The sequence below is a fragment of the Littorina saxatilis genome, unplaced genomic scaffold (genome assembly GCF_037325665.1).
Source record: "Littorina saxatilis isolate snail1 unplaced genomic scaffold, US_GU_Lsax_2.0 scaffold_1026, whole genome shotgun sequence".
In the NCBI taxonomy this organism is placed as follows: Eukaryota; Metazoa; Mollusca; class Gastropoda; order Littorinimorpha; family Littorinidae; genus Littorina; species Littorina saxatilis.
In genome coordinates, this window is record NW_027127807.1 from 10,001 (window position 1) to 29,658 (window position 19,658).

At 39.9% G+C, this 19,658-nt stretch overlaps 1 protein-coding gene across 3 annotated transcripts in view; it reads left to right on the top strand.

Moving 5' to 3' along the window:
* LOC138956173 (conotoxin Cl14.12-like) overlaps positions 1–5,494 on the top strand; it is a 6,017-nt gene extending 523 nt beyond the window's left edge. The window contains exons 2-4 of one of the 3 annotated variants that reach the window (XM_070327606.1): positions 2,456–2,635; positions 4,725–4,907; positions 5,296–5,494. In XM_070327606.1, coding sequence (XP_070183707.1) covers positions 2,458–2,635; positions 4,725–4,885 — 339 coding nt within the window. In that variant the 5' untranslated portion in view covers positions 2,456–2,457 and the 3' untranslated portion in view covers positions 4,886–4,907; positions 5,296–5,494. The remainder of the gene's footprint in view (positions 1–2,455; positions 2,636–4,724; positions 4,908–5,295) is intronic. The other 2 variants (XM_070327604.1, XM_070327605.1) reach the window with 2 other exon arrangements.
* Positions 5,495–19,658: the final 14,164 nt, after the last annotated feature.

Here is a 19,658-nt window from a genome sequence, read left to right on the forward strand (position 1 = left end):
ATTGGCGCCTCGTGAAGTGGATGCATTAGTTGATATCCTTTTCCCGACCAGGACCAAGTTTGTGGAAAAGCACAGATCCGAAAGTTTGGTTGAGGCAAATTATACCCCATACCATCTCGTTTAGTCCACCCTGCGCATTGTGTTCAATGATGCAGCCATCAACATAACGCTCACCCCTTTTTCTCCACACTCTCGCAAGCTCATTAACATGATTGATGCAGCAAGGGTCATCATACTAGGGAACACAATGTTTTGTTCCTTGCCACAAGTTCCAGTTAGGTGATTCTGGGCCAACTGCTAGCGCGCCACTTCATGTCTTCGAGGAAGGACGTGTCCTCTAGCTGACCAGAAGTTTTGGAGGTCTCGCTCGGTCAGTCTTCATCGCGCTGTCTGGCCACTGATCGGACATTGGTGGTTCCCAATTATGTTCCTGGTAGTATCAGTGGCTGTATTGAATCGATATCGAAGACGTTGTGGCAGGAACTTGCGATCTTGTCTTATTGAGGTAATGCGAATATTCCACCGCGTTGCATAACTGCAGTGCTTCCAATGTCAACAAACCATTGCTGAAGGTGATAGACTGTTGACATGTTCACGTTTAAAGCACATGCCAGCGCTTCTGGATCATCCCCAGCTTTAAGTCGACCTGGCGTTTTGGTGGTGTCAATCTTGGCATGCTGGCTGTTTCAAAGGAGAGACTGGCAGCAAGCGTGCTATGGTCTCTTTTGGTTGCTAATGCATTCGTGAACACATCTCACACATCAGATTTCTCCTGCTCGACTTGCACGTGCTGCGAGCGCGCATAATTTGTTTAATGTGAAACCTGCTTGTCCCGTGTGTTGAAACAGTCGAAGCATCGAAATAATCACACAACAGCTAAGTCAAATATGCCTTCATCATACTTTTGTGGTTTGATAACCCTAACTCTATAATTGTTCGAGATTTTTTCAATCAAACAATGCAGAATTTGTTCGCGTTTCTTTTGTTGCTGGGTATACATTGAATGGCTCACCTGTATTTAGAACGCACATGTAGAGGCTTGAGGTACAGGCCGTATGGTTTTAATCATTATTCTCTTTATGTTTATTCATCTATTCACACAGTTGTGTTATCATTAAGTTCCGCTTTCTTTTTTTGTTTGGATTTTTGGATTTGTAGATTTCTTTGCATGCAATTACCCGATGATTTGAACCGAAAGAATAAAATAGAAAGTTAACGTTTGAACTCTAGAAATAAAAAATAACAGCCACCTGAACCCCGTTCAGGGTTCACTCTACAAGTTGGCCCAAAACAGACAATAATGGATGTCCTCTGTGTCTACTTTGCACGCCACAGGGTATTACGGGTAGCAAGTAAATAAATAACAGAAAATCAAAACGAAAAAAGGAAAGATTGAAATAAATCCCATTGGAATAGAGAAAGTGTTCTCTCCATCCCCTAACCTAAGAAGTAAAAATAAAACCAGCCTGAATCACGGCACGGGCACGCTCAACAAGTTGGCACAAAACAGGAATGGAGGTTGTTTGTGTCAAGGCATAGTAAGTAAGTGAATAACTAAAATAAAAACAAGTCGCGTAAGGCGAAAATACAATATTTAGTCAAGTAGCTGCCATTTTTCAGCAAGACCGTATACTCGTAGCATCGTCAGTCCACCGCTCATGGCAAAGGCAGTGAAATTGACAAGAAGAGCGGGGTAGTAGTTGCGCTAAGAAGGATAGCACGCTTTTCTGTACCTCTCTTTGTTTTAACTTTCTGAGCGTGTTTTTAATCCAAACATATCATATCTATATGTTTTTGGAATCAGGAACCGACAAGGAATAAGATGAAAGTATTTTTAAATTGATTTGGACAATTTAATTTTGATAATAATTTTTATATATTTAATTTTCAGAGCTTGTTTTTAATCCGAATATAACATATTTATATGTTTTTGGAATCAGCAAATGATGGAGAATAAGATAAACGTAAATTTGGATCGTTTTATAAATTTTTATTTTTTTTTACAATTTTCAGATTTTTAATGACCAAAGTCATTAATTAATTTTTAAGCCACCAAGCTGAAATGCAATACCGAAGTCCGGGCTTTGTCGAAGATTACTTGACCAAACTTTCAACCAATTTGGTTGAAAAATGAGGGCGTGACAGTGCCGCCTCAACTTTCACGAAAAGCCGGATATGACGTCATCAAAGACATTTATAAAAAAAATGAAAAAAACGTTCGGGGATTTCATACCCAGGAACTCTCATGTCAAATTTCATAAAGATCGGTCCAGTAGTTTTGTCTGAATCGCTCTACACACACACACACACACACGCACACACGCACATACACCACGACCCTCGTTTCGATTCCCCCTCGATGTTAATTATATTTAGTCAAAACTTGACTAAATATAAAAACGAGCATTAAAACATTGAACATTGGAATAGAGAACGTTTTCTCTCTGTCACCAAGCCATGAAGGTTGTCGCTGTGTTGCTGGCTGTACTGGTGGTGGCCTACGCTGCCCCGGACCCGGAGAAACGCTTCATCAAGGATACCTTCCAACACGCTATCGACGCCATCAAAAACACCTTCAACAAACTGTGGAATTCCACCAAGGATGAGTTCAACCATCTGAAAAATGGAATCCACAGTGAGCTTCGGGCATTGTTGGGCAATCTTGAACTTTAGCATTGTAAATCAAAAAACAAAAGAGGTAGGTTGTTGGAACGTTTGTTATTAACAAAACAATACATTCACAAATATATCGACCCAACGGTCTTTCAAGTGCACAGACAAACAATTAATAACGAAAACTTATCTGGCTGATTTTTTCTTCCGCCTGCCACGAAGCCGCAAGCGAATGATTCATTCAAAATGAAGAAATGAAGAAATCCAAAATGAAGTTAAAATCAGCCAGATAAGGTTTCGTTATTAATTGTTTGTCTGTGTACTCGAAAGACCGTCGGGTCGAAATATCTCTGAATGTATTGTTTTGTTAATAACAAACGTTCCAACAACCTACCTCTTTTGTTTTTTGATTTACAATGTGTTTTTTTATTCTGAATTTTGGAACGTTCGCAGTCTCTTTGTTTTTGGATTTATTTTAGCATTGTAGGTTGTGCAATCTTGAACTTTAGCATAATAAAGACAAAACTCATCACCCGTTGTCATTATTGCATTATATCTGATAGACATGACTGGTATCAATGCAAAGAATGACTCATGTGACATTCCTTGACAAAATGAGCTTTAAAAGTGTGCAGAATTTGGTCATTTGAGTTGTTCGGAAAAAAAATCATTCCGGTCGTCATTTTTGACAAGCTTTATCTTGTGCTTTTGTTCTTAAAATGTTCTCCCCGATGCTTTCATTGTAAGCCACAAGTAAGTGGAGCGCATCTTTTGACATGCAAAGTAAGAGCTGGCTTACATTGCACCAGAAGAACTTTCCTGAGTTTACGACGCTAAAATTTAAGCTTATTGTTGATGTTGTTACATGTTCAGCAAAAACCTCTCTAGCTTTTCCTACGCTATCATGTAAATGACGCATCCATTGCCGCATGCTATTATTGTACAGCACCACCTTGAAAACCTCGCAACACGTTGCGCAAACAGACAACCACTCGGAAAACCGTCTACCAGGCGTCTCGTAATTTAACTTTAAGTTTCAGTTTCAGAAGGAATGAATTCGGTCGATAGACTTGTGTTGTCATACTTAGGCTCTAATAAAGTCCTTGCATTCAGATCAAAGCTTTTTTCCTGTGTGGTTTACCTTATTTCAACAGTCATTGTGTCGTTCATGAGATTATTCCTTTGTTCGACTCAGCCTTGTGTTTACAGTTTTTTTTCTTCTGATTAGAGTTTATGTTCCTCTCAGCAGTGTTATAATAAGGATTATGAGAATCAAACAGCGAATTGTGTTCCAAGCTTGCCGTTCTTGTTTCAGTCAAATTTCACATTTAAATTAATACACTGATTTTACTGATCAACTCAAATTCTCTACTTTGTGTTTTCATGCCAGTGTTGTTCAGAAGTTGGTCTCTCTCATCTATTCAAAGTTTTCGAATGTAAATAGTTTGTGCCTTTTCTCGACTCTGTTATGTATTAAAAGCTTTCCTTTGAGGTTTCGGTTATCTTGGACTGTATAAGTGTTATGCATGTCATGATTCCGTAGTTCAAAGCAGGTCTTGTATGGCAGTCTTTTAATGAGATTGCAATCAACTTCAACACTGTCATTTTTAAAGTCTCTTTCCTTTTGAATTTCCGTCAATTCTAAGAGCGTCATTTATGCGCTGATACCTTTGTGTATGGTACTTTCTACGAAGTTGGTCTCAGTGGGGGTTTCTCTGTTTCTTGCTCATTTTCAACGTCAAAACTGAATTATGCAATGATGGTTGTCCGTTAAGCTTAGATATACTAGTCAACCTGGATAAACAGTTCAATCGATGTAGAAGATGTGTGACAATAGATATTCCCCCAAAATGGGTGAAATGACGCACATTTTGCAAACACAAAACTGCGCATAACAACAGTTAATGCACTAGTTACATTTAAAATAGTTACCTCACAATTGCCACGGCAAGATTGAAGCTCGTAAAACATTCAGGAATTTTGTTCCCGCGAAAAATCATCGTGGAAATTACGATATATATCAGGTTTCTGGAGCGTACTTAAAAAAAAAAGGAAACTCCTCCGATCGATTCTACCTTTTGCTTAAAGCTATATGTTCTGTGTGGTTTCAGTCGACTTTGACAGTGTCGTCCACAAGCTGATTCCTCTGATCGATTCAAGGACCTCAGAGACCGGGTGCCTGACAGCCTGTACGGGAGCCGCCGCCACGGTGCTGACGCCTCTGGCTGTACCCATTGCCGGTAGTCTGTGCAGGCCTGCCTGCAAGGCGTAAGTCTTTCAACACACTTTTTAAAGTATACGACACCAGTACATGCAAATTAAGCCTCGTGGTGTTTATTTTCTGTCATTACATTTTAAGTATTATTTTTTTTAGGGGGGGGGGTATCATCTCATGGAACAGCGCTGGTCTTGTACGACGCTTATTTCTCGAGACAGGTGCTACCTGACGAGAAAATAATACGAAACAAACATCACGCACACAGTTCTGGTGCGTTCGGCAGCAGTGGGGGAGGTATTTCTCTGGAGAGGGCCAGACAAAGTAGATCTGGGCAGTTAAGTTGCGGCAATTGAAAAGAAGACTATATGACCTCGGCTTGGTTTAAATATCGTTAACAGATTCCTTTGATTAAGAAAGTATCACTGGCAACATAAAATGATGCGTTGTTGTTGGCTTGTTTGCAGTGCCCTTGCTAAGTTGGAGCAAGTTGCCGGATAAGCTAACTACCTGACCAGCCTCCCACGCGCAATGCAATCGTCCACAGGATACACAACCAGTGACGTACTTCTCCCTCGGCGGATAACTTTATGTTTAGAGAGCAAGTGTATGCAAAACTGAGTTACTCTATTCATTTGTGGGAAATAAAAGAAGACATGAAATGTTCTGCTGGTAGTTTTAGAATTCAAAAGATAAATGAGTGAGTGAAGGGAGGAGGATAGTGGTGGTGGTGGCGGAGGTGGTGGTGGTGGTGGTGGGTGTGTGTGTGTGTGTGTGTGTGTGTGTGTGTGTGTGAGTGTGTGTGTGTCTGTGTGCGTGTGTGTGTGTGTGTGTGTGTGTGTGTGTGTGTGTGTGTGTTCATTTGTTTTCAATACATTTCGATTTAAACAACCTTCTTTAAAGTTTACCTTATCAAGATATATATTCATTAAGCTCATTAGTTGAAACACACTACACTTTTTGTTCTTACATGACAGCATCGAATCGTGTGCATAAAATGCAATGATATATCCAAAACAGGATTGAAATAGATGACACACACACACACACACACACACTCACACACACACACACACACACACACACACATACACACACACACACACACACACAAACACGTACACGAACGCACACACAAACACACACACACACACACACACACATAAACACACACACACACACTCACACACACACACACACGCACACACACACACTCAAACACACACACACACACACACACACACACACACATACACACATACACACAAAGTAAATCAATAGTAGACAGAATTAATTGTTGATATTATTTTATAACAACTTAAAGCAGTGAAAAGTACAATTGTCGGTGGAAATTTCTTATTTTCTTCCCCAAATAATATTTAATGTTCAATGTTTGCTCAAGTAATCCGCCAGGAATCGAGCCTAAACTGAAAAGTGTTATTTAAAAAAAAAATTATAACAATCTAAAATCAGATAGACTACTAACGTTTCAAAATTATTTTTCAAAACACAAGAATTGTAGAGTAAGTGATACATATGCCCGTTGACCTTTCCTTGGAAATAGCCATTACTAAAAATAGAATACGAGATTGTGGGAAAGCTGTTCAAAGTCACTAATGCACTTCGATTTTCAATACACGACTAAAAAATCTTTGGGATAAATCAAAATGAAAAAAATACAAGTATATAGAATTAAGAAAACAGAAAAAAGTTGAAAACCGTTTGGAATGAAACAAATAAATAAAAATACAAGAATTACGAGTTCAGAAAAAAATGAAAATAAAATTGCATTCGAAGCGAATCGAACCCCGGACCACAGACGAAAGTAAGGACTAGCGCACCGTCAATCGGGGACTCTTGTCGCACTGTAGTCGAGAGAGATTTTAACTTCAAATATTACACTTGAGTTCTCGAGCGTGGCGACGACTCAGTGACTCGAGTTTCCGAGAAAAGTGGATATAACCAGAAATAACATTAACGGGCCATTCTGTTGAGTTCTATTCCACGACCTGCTTCTTTGTCTCTGTTTGATGATGTAACTCGATACGCTGCGTAAAAAATATATAGACTTGCGCAACTAAGAGAACTATTTCAAACCATCTGTTATGAAGAATGTTCTATTTTAAACTCAAAAACAACATGTCTTTGATAAATACGAAAACAAAAAATCAAGGGGAAAACTCCGTTTGTCGAAACACCTGTAGTATGTTTACAGCCACGCGTTTAGCCCCCTTTACAAGTCAATCTAAGACGATCTTGTTAGTTCCAGTACTATATATTGACAAGTTTCTGCATTTTTTCACTGTCCAAAATGTGCCGGTGAAGCACTGCAAATACACGTCGCGGTTAACATTCAACCTGAAAGCGAATGCGAGATGTGATATCGCCAAGTGTCTTATCGCCTTATGAAAAAGTTGATCAAGGCAGAACATTGCATAACAAATTGGACAATTCTTTGATGGTCTGACATTTTCCCCGAAGTACATCTCGTAAGAAGGCATAAAGTCATTGGCATTCAGGTTTGGGTCAAGCAATTTGTGACTAAGTCTGGACCACAGGAGCTTGTATCAAATCGCCGGTCGATCATTATCTACAGTCCACTACTACGACATACTACTACTATATACTACAAGGAATATAGCGCAATATTGCTATTTCATATGTTACGTGGATTTCCATTGGTCAATTGGGCAAAACTGAGCTCATTGTAAAAAGTGATATCGACGACATTTCCGTCGATATCAGTTTTGATATCGACGACCTCTTTATTGCTTCCCCACTTCAAAAACAAAAACACCTGAATTTAAAAACAAACAAATATATATGAAAATGTAATGATCCCAGAATTTAGTTGAGCAAGTGACTGAAGACTTTTTGAAAGAAAAGACATTTTTAAATACTGAAAAGTACAAGAAAAGAGTGAACAAAAAGAAATAATAATCAGAGGGAGGGATGTGGAACAGCCAAAACTGAGACAAATACTTTTGTAATTTCTGTACAGTAAATACAAAATGTCCAGAGAATTAGCAATATATCTAACATTGACTGACTGTGTGACGATATCTTCTGCTATTGGTCTGTTTCGACAGTGATATCAAAATCTCGACCTCCGGTCTCGATTTTGATATCACTGTCTCAACAGACCATAGCAGAAGATATCATCACACAGTCCGTCAATATTGGGTAGAGTGCTCCGCACTGCCGACTCGCTCCGTTTCAAGCTTTCTACATCACTTTCTGCACCCCCTTCCCGAACGCACGAACCTCACACACAAACAAAAATGATTAAGCTTTCACTTCATGCAACAAACTCGAAATAACCATTCACCAACTTCGAGAAGTTTGTCAAGAACGGGGTCGGTGTCCACACCACTCCATGAGAGGAACCTGGAGCCTCGACGAATCGAAAGTGGAACTCGCGCTGATGTTTTCCGCTTTTCGTACGCTCTCAAGGGTGTACAGCATTCTAGCGGCCTGCAATTAGTCCAATATAACTGATGAGGGACACAGCAGCCTCAAACCCCGTGAAATGATACACAAAACATTCTCTTTGAGCTTAACATTGCGAAGATCGAAACCTACCGGCAGTTAACCAGGTTCAAAGGCCACAAAAGGTTACATCCGGAGCGTTCCGCAGTAAAAGTTTTACAGCGCATGCTCAGAAAACCGTCTGCTCCGGCAATGGGCGTTCTTTGACCGCCCGTTCGACTTGTCCGATGGAAGAAGCACGGGAATTAGTCGAGCTTGGACACAACGTCATTATTCTTAGACAAGCAGGTATGTACACTTCTTAACTTTACTTTTGTTGATGAACAGGCTTTAAACTTACCCGAAGTTTAGATTAAAAGAGAACTTAGACGATTTACCAGTGTTCGTAACATGACTCTACTTCTCTAGTCTAAAAGAAATGTTGGCTGTTGTTGTTGAAGAAACAGCAAGCTTTAACTTAAAATAAAGTTCATTCCTGGTTTATAATGCCCCCAGGTAAACTCAAGTACCACAATAGGTTTCCAAACGTACGTAATGTTCGTCTGCAGTGATCGTTTCACTTTGTAAAACGCGGTCGTTATGATTATGGCTCCTCCCACTGTTAGCCCCGCCTCTCCGTCTCTTTGAGAATCAAGATTCAAGATGGCTAGCAGCCCCCTGCTTAGTTGACCTACTTTCATGGACAAGCACACGATTCTGACTGGAGGGTTGCAGTGGTGGTTAGTTCCAGAATCAAGACATGTCAGCTAGTATTGGCTAGTTTTTGGGTCACACTTACATCAGTCAATTGTTTTTGTTTGTTTGTTTGCTTGTTATTTAATTTTTTTAATTATATTGAAGACTGTTACATGGAAGAATTTGTTTTAATGCGTTTTATTGTTGTTTGCTTGTTTTTATAAACTAGCTGTGCTGGAAGCTGAAAGTTGTAGCTTTTTAAGTCAACTAAATTATGTGTGCAATGTAAATGCAAAATTAATTTGCCCAGAGAAAAAAAGTTTATTTCTGTGGTTGAGTTCAAGTACAAGTGATTTTTTCTCTAAAACATTCAAACAGTCATGAATTAACTTCAAATTTAGACTGACCTCACCAGTCGTCTGTTTCTTATACAGGCGAGGAAAGGCGAGATTGGCGAGTAGGGCGAGGAAGTATCATTTCTTGGGCACATCTCGCCGCGAGTGACGCTAGAATTCTCGCCTCAAACGCTGGGTAGCTTTAGGCTTGCTCGCTTGGCGAGAAAACATGGCGGCCACTCATAGTTATCAGCTGCCCATCCAACTAGCTGTCCACGACTTGTTTTTTTACCGACCAGTGCAGTTTAATTCTTGTGTAGCTAGCCACCAAACCGTTTCATAGACAATCTCGCCTCCTATTTTCACGAGTGGCTAGCCGAAAGAATATCTCGCCTGAAAGAAACACGCGACAAAAATCACACACTCAGGAAAGAGTAAATTCTTTGTTTTTAAACATATTTATTTCATACATGTATGTATCACAGTTTTAACATGTATATCAATTTTGATTATAACTCGTCAGCATTATACTTGTCTCGTCTAAATATCGGACCCTATTGCTACGATGAAAACACAATAGCGTTTATATAGCTATTCTGACATTAAATTCTGTGTTAAAATCATGTTTTTGTCAGCAACAATTACCAGAATGCATGAAGTCACGGAAATAACCGAACATTGAAAAACCCGCGGACATGTATTACGGAGCTCGAGACAACTCAAGATAACCGGATGTTTAGCATTTCGTCAATATGCTAGGAATCATATGACGTCATGACGTATCATGCTTGCTTATGCAAAGTGGAACCTGACTTCTAAGATCTTCAACATTCTCAGAAAAACAGGTATTGGAACAGGAGGGAGTCTTAAAATAGATGTGAATTGTGAGAGGTTATGAGAAAAAGAATCTGAGAAAATAGCCTTATAGCTTTCTGTACTACATGCATTTCTGGCGGGCTAGTAACTTTCTTGTTGGCGAGTTAAAATTTCAAGATTTGGCCATCCCTGATAATGATATGTATACATGTATTAATAAGATTGTGACTTTCATTTTGTTTGTAGTCCATGCCTGATCCTCGACAAAAGGACATTGCTGTGAGGCATCAGTTTCCAGTACTTCCTAGCTTCGCACTGACCATCCACAAAGCTCAAGGACTGACACTTGAAAGGTAGCTTGCAATTGACAATGTTTGAAAATAACTCTACCAGGATTTGCAAGTGTTTGAGAGTTGCGCCCCGCTTTAGTGATGTCCGGTTCCAGAGAGCCAAACAAGAATAATATGTGGTCGACCAGTTAAAACTGAGCACCTATGTTTCCCAAACTCCCATGATCTCAACAAACACATGACTAGGTTATTTTCTGCAATTGCTTTTTTTAACGGCATGGTCAACAACAAATTTGTGCTTTCGCTTGCAGTTCAATATTTTAAAAAACAACTCCTGTAAATCTGGTACGACACAGCAAGCCATGTATTATTCTCTATTTATCGGTAACTTACCCAGCAACCAAAATCACTTACCCAACATGCCTGAATCCTCGACAGCACACAGGTTTAGGAGCTAGACTTTGTGGGATCTACTTTTGCGATTGTAGCAAACAATACAAACATACCGCATTTAAATTAACAACTGCAGGCTTGAACACATGAATCGTATAAAATCCATGAGTGCGGTTGTTTTCTGAATCTAAATCTGCCGTGCACAAACGTTCAACACAAGCTAATTCCCAACGCAACTATAACTCTCATACTTTGTCTAGCGACAAGAGTCGTTCCCCTTTCAAATTTCTTTTCACTCAGTTTCTTCGACAAAAACTGCAATCCCATGGTCAGTTTTTAACAATATTTCATTTTATAAACAGATCACACGCAACCAAATGCACACATTCCATCAATTTAAAGAACATAAAGCGGTTTCATACACTAATTTGCCCCAGAAAACTTAACTTTTAACATTGGAAAAGGCAAAAAAGGCATGTGAAATGTCATAGGAAAAGCATGTAACTTTGGCAAAATGAAGGGTTTATTGAAGTGGATATTAAATCTGAGTATTCAAAAAGGCTTTATCAGGTCGAGTATATATTTTTTTCGTGTCTTTCAGGTTCCAAACTACATATGCTGAGGACACAACCAATGAGCTATGTGAAGAAGACTTCCACTGGAAAGGATGGAGTCTGATCAGGAACCCCTAGACGACGACCCAGATGTTGATCTGGACTGCACTCCACTGGAGTTCAAGGCAGTTCTTGCAGTACAAAATGCTGCAGAAAAAGTGTAAACAGGTTTTCTGCAGTAAAACAACAGCACTGTTTTACTGCAGCATTCTTGATTTCAATTTTACGTTGCTCTCGTAAAAGATGACATTATGCAGAAATGCAGCAGAAACAAACAGTTTTTCTCCAGCATTTCTGTTTTTCTGCAGAATAACTGAATAAAGTCATAATCCGCTAAGGATACAAATGTCCTAGCTCTTCAGCATCAATAGGACATTTGACCGCTTTCAGACATTTCAATAGGACATCCGAGAATTGTTTCTTTTTCAAGATTGACGCTCGCCGTGTTACACCCTGTTTTTCTTCTTTTTATATTTAGTCAAGTTTTGACTAAATATTTTAACGTAGAGGGGGGAATCGAGACGAGGGTCGTGGTGTATGTGTGTGTGTGTGTGTGTGTGTGTGTGTGTGTGTGTCTGTCTGTCTGTCTGTCTGTCTGTCTGTCTGTGTGTGTGTGTAGAGCGATTCAGACCAAACTACTGGACCGATCTTTATGAAATTTGACATGAGAGTTCCTGGGTATGAAATCCCCGAACGTTTTTTTCATTTTTTTGATAAATGTCTTTGATGACGTCACATCCGGCTTTTCGTGAAAGTTGAGGCGGCACTGTCACGCCCTCATTTTTCAACCAAATTGGTTGAAATTTTGGTCAAGTAATCTTCGACGAAGCCCGGGGTTCGGTATTGCATTTCAGCTTGGTGGCTTAAAAATTAATTAATGACTTTGGTCATTAAAAATCTGAAAATTGTAAAAAAAAATAAAAATTTATAAAACGATCCAAATTTACGTTTATCTTATTTTCCATCATTTGCTGATTCCAAAAACATATAGATATGTTATATTCGGATTAAAAACAAGCTCTGAAAATTAAATATATAAAAATTATTATCAAAATTAAATTGTCCAAATCAATTTAAAAACACTTTCATCTTATTCCTTGTCGGTTCCTGATTCCAAAAACATATAGATATGATATGTTTGGATTAAAAACACGCTCAGAAAGTTAAAACAAAGAGAGGTACAGAAAAGCGTGCTATCCTTCTTAGCGCAACTACTACCCCGCTCTTCTTGTCAATTTCACTGCCTTTGCCATGAGCGGTGGACTGACGATGCTACGAGTATACGGTCTTGCTGAAAAATGGCAGCTACTTGACTAAATATTGTATTTTCGCCTTACGCGACTTGTTTTTATATTTAGTCAAGTTTTGACTAAATATTTTAACATCGAGGGGGAATCGAAACGAGGGTCGTGGTGTATGTGTGTGTGTGTGTGTGTGTGTGCGTGCGTGCGTGCGTGCGTGCGTGTAGAGCGATTCAGACCAAACTACTGGGCCGATCTTTATGAAATTTTACATGAGAGTTCCTGGGATTGATATCCCCGAACGTTTTTCTCCTTTTTTCGATAAATGTCTTTGATGACGTCATATCCGGCTTTTCGTGAAAGTTGAGGCGGCACTGTCACGCTCTCATTTTTCAACCAAATTGGTTGAAATTTTGGTCAAGTAATGTTCGACGAAGCCCGGACTTCGGTATTGCATTTCAGCGTGATGGCTTAAAAATTAATTAATGACTTTGGTCATTAAAAATCTGAAAATTGTAAAAAAAAATAAAAAATTATAAAACGATCCAAATTTACGTTTATCTTATTCTCCATTATTTTCTGATTCCAAAAACATATAAATATGTTATATTTGAATTAAAAACAAGCTCTGAAAATTAAAAATATAAAAATTATTATCAAAATTAAATTGTCCAAATCAATTTAAAAACACTTTCATCTTATTCCTTGTCGGTTCCTGATTCCAAAAACATATAGATATGATATGTTTGGATTAAAAACACGCTCAGAAAGTTAAAACGAAGAGAGGTATAGAAAAGCGTGCTATCCTTCTCAGCGCAACTACTAAACCGCTCTTCTTGTCAATTTCACTGCCTGAACGGTGGACTGACGATGCTATGAGTATACGGTCTTGCTGAAAAAATGCATTGCGTTCAGTTTCATTCTGTGAGTTCGACAGCTACTTGACTAAATATTGTATTTTCGCCTTACGCGACTTGTTTCTTCTTGTCGATCGCTGTTAGATCGTCAGTCCGGACTGCAGGGCGAAACGTGCTGTCCTCTCCAAGTCGTCTCTGGGGCCGTATAGCTTCTTTTGTAGCGCTGTCTCCTCTGGCCAGGTGGTGTCCCTCAGAGCACTGTGGTATGGACAATCCTGCAGGATGTGCTCTGCTGTCTGATTCTTGCCACACGGACATAGGGGGGAGGGAACTAGCTTCAGCTTTGTGGCCATATGATGGTTTAGTCTGTTATGTCCAGTTACCCCCTGTTTTAATTTGACACTAATGTCACGCACAAGATGCCGTTGAATAGCCAACCAAACGTAGAATAGCCAAACGTGTTCAGCTTTAGTTGAACTTTGGCAGGCTTTAGTTTTATTATTTGGTGGCATAACTAAGTGCGCTTCGTCAAAATGTCTTGAACTGAAAGCAAAAGCAGACGCAAGACTAAGTCAGTTGGAGTTGTCTCCCATACTCCTAACTTTAATGTGCTGCAGAAAAGTGTCACCCAAACGCAAGATCTGCATTGCACAACTTTAGTGCACCTTATGCAAGAGTGCTTGCCCCCCCCCCCCCCCCCCCTGCGGGTTAGGGGGAGTCCCATATTGGTTGGGACGAGGAAGAATTTACCCGATGTCGTAAGAGGCGACTAAGGGATTCTGTTTCTCCTTTTACCCTTGTTAAGTGTTTCTTGTATAGAATATAGTCAATGGTTGTAAAGATTTTAGTCAAGCAGTATGTAAGAAATGTTAAGTCCTTTGTACTGGAAACTTGCATTCTCCCAGTAAGGTCATATATTGTACTACGTTGCAAGCCCCTGGAGCAAATTTTTGATTAGTGCTTTTGTGAACAAGAAACAATTGACAAGTGGCTCTATCCCATCTCCCCTCTTTCCCTGTCGCGATATAACCTTGAATGGTTGAAAATGACGTTAAACACCAAATAAAGAAAGAAAGAGTGCTTGGTCGCTTTTTGAAAATGTGTACCTTGAAAGGAACATTAACGAATATCGCGCTGTCCGAAGGAATTGAGTTCTTATGGACAATGTCAACGCTCAGTTCAAAACGATAGGACATGTGACCGCCATGCGGCAATGTGAATCGGACATTTGAGCCTCTATGGACAATAAAGTGTTTTTATTGTTATTGTTATTGTTATGTTGAAATAACATTATAAGGTCTCTACAGTGTGGGGACTATGCTGCATTATTTTATGGTCTGTAATTTCATTAATGTCCTTATGATTTCTGATGGTTACTTTTGCAAGCATGAATTTAATTAGTACCATACAAGTAATGTGCTTATTTCAAGAATGTTAAATGTTACCTGGATGTTGTTATGCCTTCATGGTAATTGACAGTGCAAACAGCAAAATGTAATGAATCGTCTAGAATGTTAGGAAATATGCAAGTAGTAAGTGGTAAAGTTACATTGTGTGAAAGGATTATCTGCCTTGCTTTGACAATAAATGTTTTATTTTGTTAGTTTGTTATTCGAAATATTCTTAAATTCATTTCCTTTGCTGAAGCAAAAATTAAATTCAGCTACAGAAACAACATTACATGTGTCTTGTCTTAATAGATGGTTGGACGAATTGGTTTTGTGTTTTAATTGGAACAAATATAATTAACTTTGTGGTAAAGTATTAAAAAAGATTGTAATTCAATCAAGTTGGCATTTTAATGAAACAGATACTGTGATTGGTCAGAATGCTCCAACTAATTCAAAATTACCTGTCACTAATTGTCGATAACCACTTGCTAAAAAAGCCATTAGCTACCTGCTGGCAAGGCGCATTGATACAGTCTCAACTATAGTCTCGGTTAGCTTTGACTTTGAGGGTCATTTTACAAGGAAATGTGAAGGCCAGCGAAATACCGAGACCATAAGGTATGCAAAGTGATGTAAGTTGATGCATGAATTCTTCTTGACTACGTCAGTCAATTCCAAACATCGCTTTTGTGATGAAAAGAATTTGTTTTGAATTTGCTGTCCAGAAACCCGGCAAAAAAGAAGGGAAAATGTGTGTGAAAGAAAACAAAACAGGAGCAGAGTGATACGATAGGAATACAGAGACATATTTCTTGGGACTTGACCCTTGCAGTTGCAGGTAGGTGGACTGAAAGTAGTGTGTGAACAGAACAGAACCAATTCTGTCTGTTTACCATCGCATTAAAGCAGGAAAGAGATCGTCGTCAGATGGAATTACAACATAATCCCTCTGTCAGGCTTCAATTAGCTCTGGTCGGGCGTCAGTCCACGATGACGACCTCTAAGTTTCAAATGGAAGCATGTTAATGTGTAATTATAAAACACTTAGACATAGAAATCTTCATTGAAAAATGAAATAGCCTCTTTCATATAATTAAAAAATGAAACATCACATATTAAGATTATTTAATCCAAACGGAGACTTATATTAAAAAGATAACTCATGACAATAAAAATCAAAACTTTACTAAATGTAAAAATACCTGATTTTTTTGTGTGTACTTGTTTGTATCTATTCTTTCAGTCCTTCATGATTCTCTCTACTGCACATTCAGTCAGAATGTGAAGAAAAACACTCCTTGTACTTTGATAATAAATCAGAACAGCCATTCTAAAAAAAGACCCCCCCACCCTACTCAAACATACACTCACATATTACAATAACTGTACATTTACACCTTCTGAAGATGGCATTTTTTTCCCATTGCTGGTCAAAAAAAGGGGAGGGGTCCAAAACAGCACATTTGTTATGCTGTCTCTGTCACACACACATTCACACACACACACACACACACTCGATCACACACACACTCACATCATAATCATTAACATAAGTACTTACCATGTTAATAACTTCATCCTTGCTTCGATGATAACTTGTTAATAATTTTTCCTTTCGATTTATTTACAACCAATCAAAAAAAAGCTTTCTATTATTCTTTTTAACCAATCGAAACGTCACGCGCTTTTTGACTGCCGATTGCGGGCGGAAATGACCTTCTGTATTCGTCCGAAAGAAACGGCTGAGTCAAAATATTAAGCGCAAAGGGAATGTTTTGTGTACCATTTCACGTGTTTGGGGGCTCCTGTGTAACTCGTCAGTTGTAGTGAACTAATGCAGGCCGCTAGAATGTTGTACACCCTTGAGAGCGTACGAAAAGCGGAAAACATCAGCGCGAGTTCCACTTTCGATTCGTCGAGGCTCCAGGTTCCTCTCATGGAGTGGTGTGGACACCGACCCCGTTCTTGACAAACTTCTCGAAGTTGGTGAATGGTTATTTCGAGTTTGTTGCATGAAGTGAAAGCTTAATCATTTTTGTTTGTGTGTGAGGTTCGTGCGTTCGGGAAGGGGGTGCAGAAAGTGATGTAGAAAGCTTGAAACGGAGCGAGTCGGCAGTGCGGAGCACTCTGCGTTATATTCCTTGTAGTATATAGTAGTAGTATGTCGTAGTAGTGGACTGTAGATAATGATCGACCGGCGATTTGATACAAGCTCCTGTGGTCTGGACTATGGGATTGCATTTCAGCTTGAACGCTTAAAAATGAAACAATGAGTTTAGTCATTCTAAAGTTCTATAAATACTAATGAAATTTGAAATGTCATTAAGAGATTGAAATGAATAGCATTGTATTTTGCATCATCATATCAATATTATTATGCTGGAGGCTAAGTCGGCCTGAATCAGCCTACTTCGGCCGTCGTCGGCCTGCTTCGGCTACAGAAAGCAGGCCGGCTAAATTCGGCCGAAATAGGCCGAAGTCGTCCAAAATAGGCCGAAGTATATTACTGTATATTTCCATGAAAACGGCTAGTAAATACACTCTCCAAAAAAAGTTAAGGATCACTTTTTTACAAGCACGCCACACAAAACAGACAAGACCGAATTCTTTCATTTTTTAAAAATTATATAATTGAACAACCAAGGAGTAATGACAAACAAAGCAAAGATCGAACGCTGCAGCGACAATTTAGCTAGAGTGTGTCAAACGTGACAACCCTCGAAAATGGAATTCACAACAATGTGAATCAGTGTCAATAACGCGTGTGCCCTCCGTTGTGTGCCAGGCATTCAACACATCGTTGGCGCATGGAGTGGATCAGGTTGCATATGAATGCTCTGGGAACTCCATTCCACTCCTGCTGGAGCCATTGCAGCAGTTGACCCAGATTGGCAGGAGGAGGGTGATGTTGCTGTACCCGACGACAAAGCTCGTCCCACATGTGCTCTTCGGGGTTCAGGTCCGGGCTGTTAGCTGGCCACAGCATCCTGTTGACCCTGGCCTGCTGGATGAAGGTGATTACAGCTGCAGAGCGATGGGGAGGTGCGTTGTCATCCTGAAGAATCGCACGAGGGCCGATCGCTTGCAGGGCTGGAACGACCAGGGGTTGCATGATCTCATTCTGGTAGCGGACACCGGTCAAGTTGCCCACTACATGGTACAGAAGTGTCCTTAGACGTGTGCTAATCCCTCCCCAGACCATCACAGAGCCTCCGCCAAAACGCTGTCGTTCCAGAACAGCGCCTTCTGCGAAGCGCTCTCCGCGACGCCTCCACACTCGGATGCGACCATCAGCAGGTTCCAAGCAAAAGCGGGACTCATCTGTAAACAACACCTGAGCCCACTGCTGACGTTGCCATCTCACATGTTGAGTGCACCAGGCTCGGCGAGCTGCTCGGTGATTAGCAGTAAGGGTTGTTCCTCGGACTGGACGCCTTGCACGCAAGCCAAAGTTGTGTAAGCGGTTTCGGATCGTCTGACCACTAACAACAGTGTTGGTGGTAGCTTGTAGGCGTTGCCTAATGTTGTTTGCCGTAGCCATTCTTTGTTGCATGGCCTGCCTCTGAATGAAGCGATCCTCTCTTTGTGTGGTGACTCTGGGCCGACCAGAACGTTGTCGCTCCTGCACTCTTCCAGAATCTCTGTTTTAGTCTGATGATGACAGAGGGAGCCACTGCAAGCCTCTGGGCCACTTGCCTGGCAGCAACACCGTCTTGTAGCCATCCTATTGCCCTTCCTCTATCCAAATCGCTCAGTTTTCTTCGTGGGGGCATGTTGCTACTGTGCATAATTTTGTCAGCCTGTCAACCTTTAAACACAAGCTGGTGAGCGATGTTCATAGCCAGGACCCTGTTGTAGCACGTGCATCACAACCTTTTGCCCTGGCATGCGTTCCGCAAATTTCATGGGGCTATAAAAAACACCCTTTTTCTTCCAAAATGCAGAAGCTTTTGAGAAGTCCCACAAAGGGAAATAACTCTGCCTGCCAAGCAAAATTCTAGGTCAAGACTCATTGTTCATTTGTTAATTCAAACACATTAATCTTTTAATTATCATGTCGATGTTTAATTTTTTGGCAATTTTTTATAATTAGATCCGTTTTTTCAACCGATCCTTAATTGTTTTTGAAGAGTGTATTTCAAATGTGTGCATTTCAGCTTGAGAGTAAACAAGTCCCTTCTATTCTGCTTTAATCTCAACTGACCCCATCCACTGTAAAAAAAAAAAAAAAATGCTAGCGTATACAAAACAAGTCTTTTTCAACTGACCCCATCCACTATGAAACAAAAACAAACGAAAAATGCTAGCGTGTACAAAACAAATCTTTTTCTGTTGTGTGACGCTTGTTATTCAGGTTGGAATGCCGAATTTTGTATCTCAAGAGCAAAATAAACCAATATATATATTTACAATTTCCGTAACGTATAATCAATCACAATATCCCTGCAATGGCGGATCCATTTCTTGCTTATGCAGGCAAACCTTTCTACATACGACAACGCAAGGAACTCACCAAAAGATGTCGTTATATACAGGCGGTTGCTGTAGAAAATGAATTATACAGGGAAACTCGTCGGGTCCTTTGGGGTGATTGATGTAGACAGGTGGTCGTTATAGGGAGGTGGTCTCGGGTGGAAGCAACTTTCTGTGTTTTGAGTTTATAAAATGTTGAGATAAGTATGTCAGCTTTGAGGATGCGAAGTTTTGTAAGTTCCGACTACAGAATGGT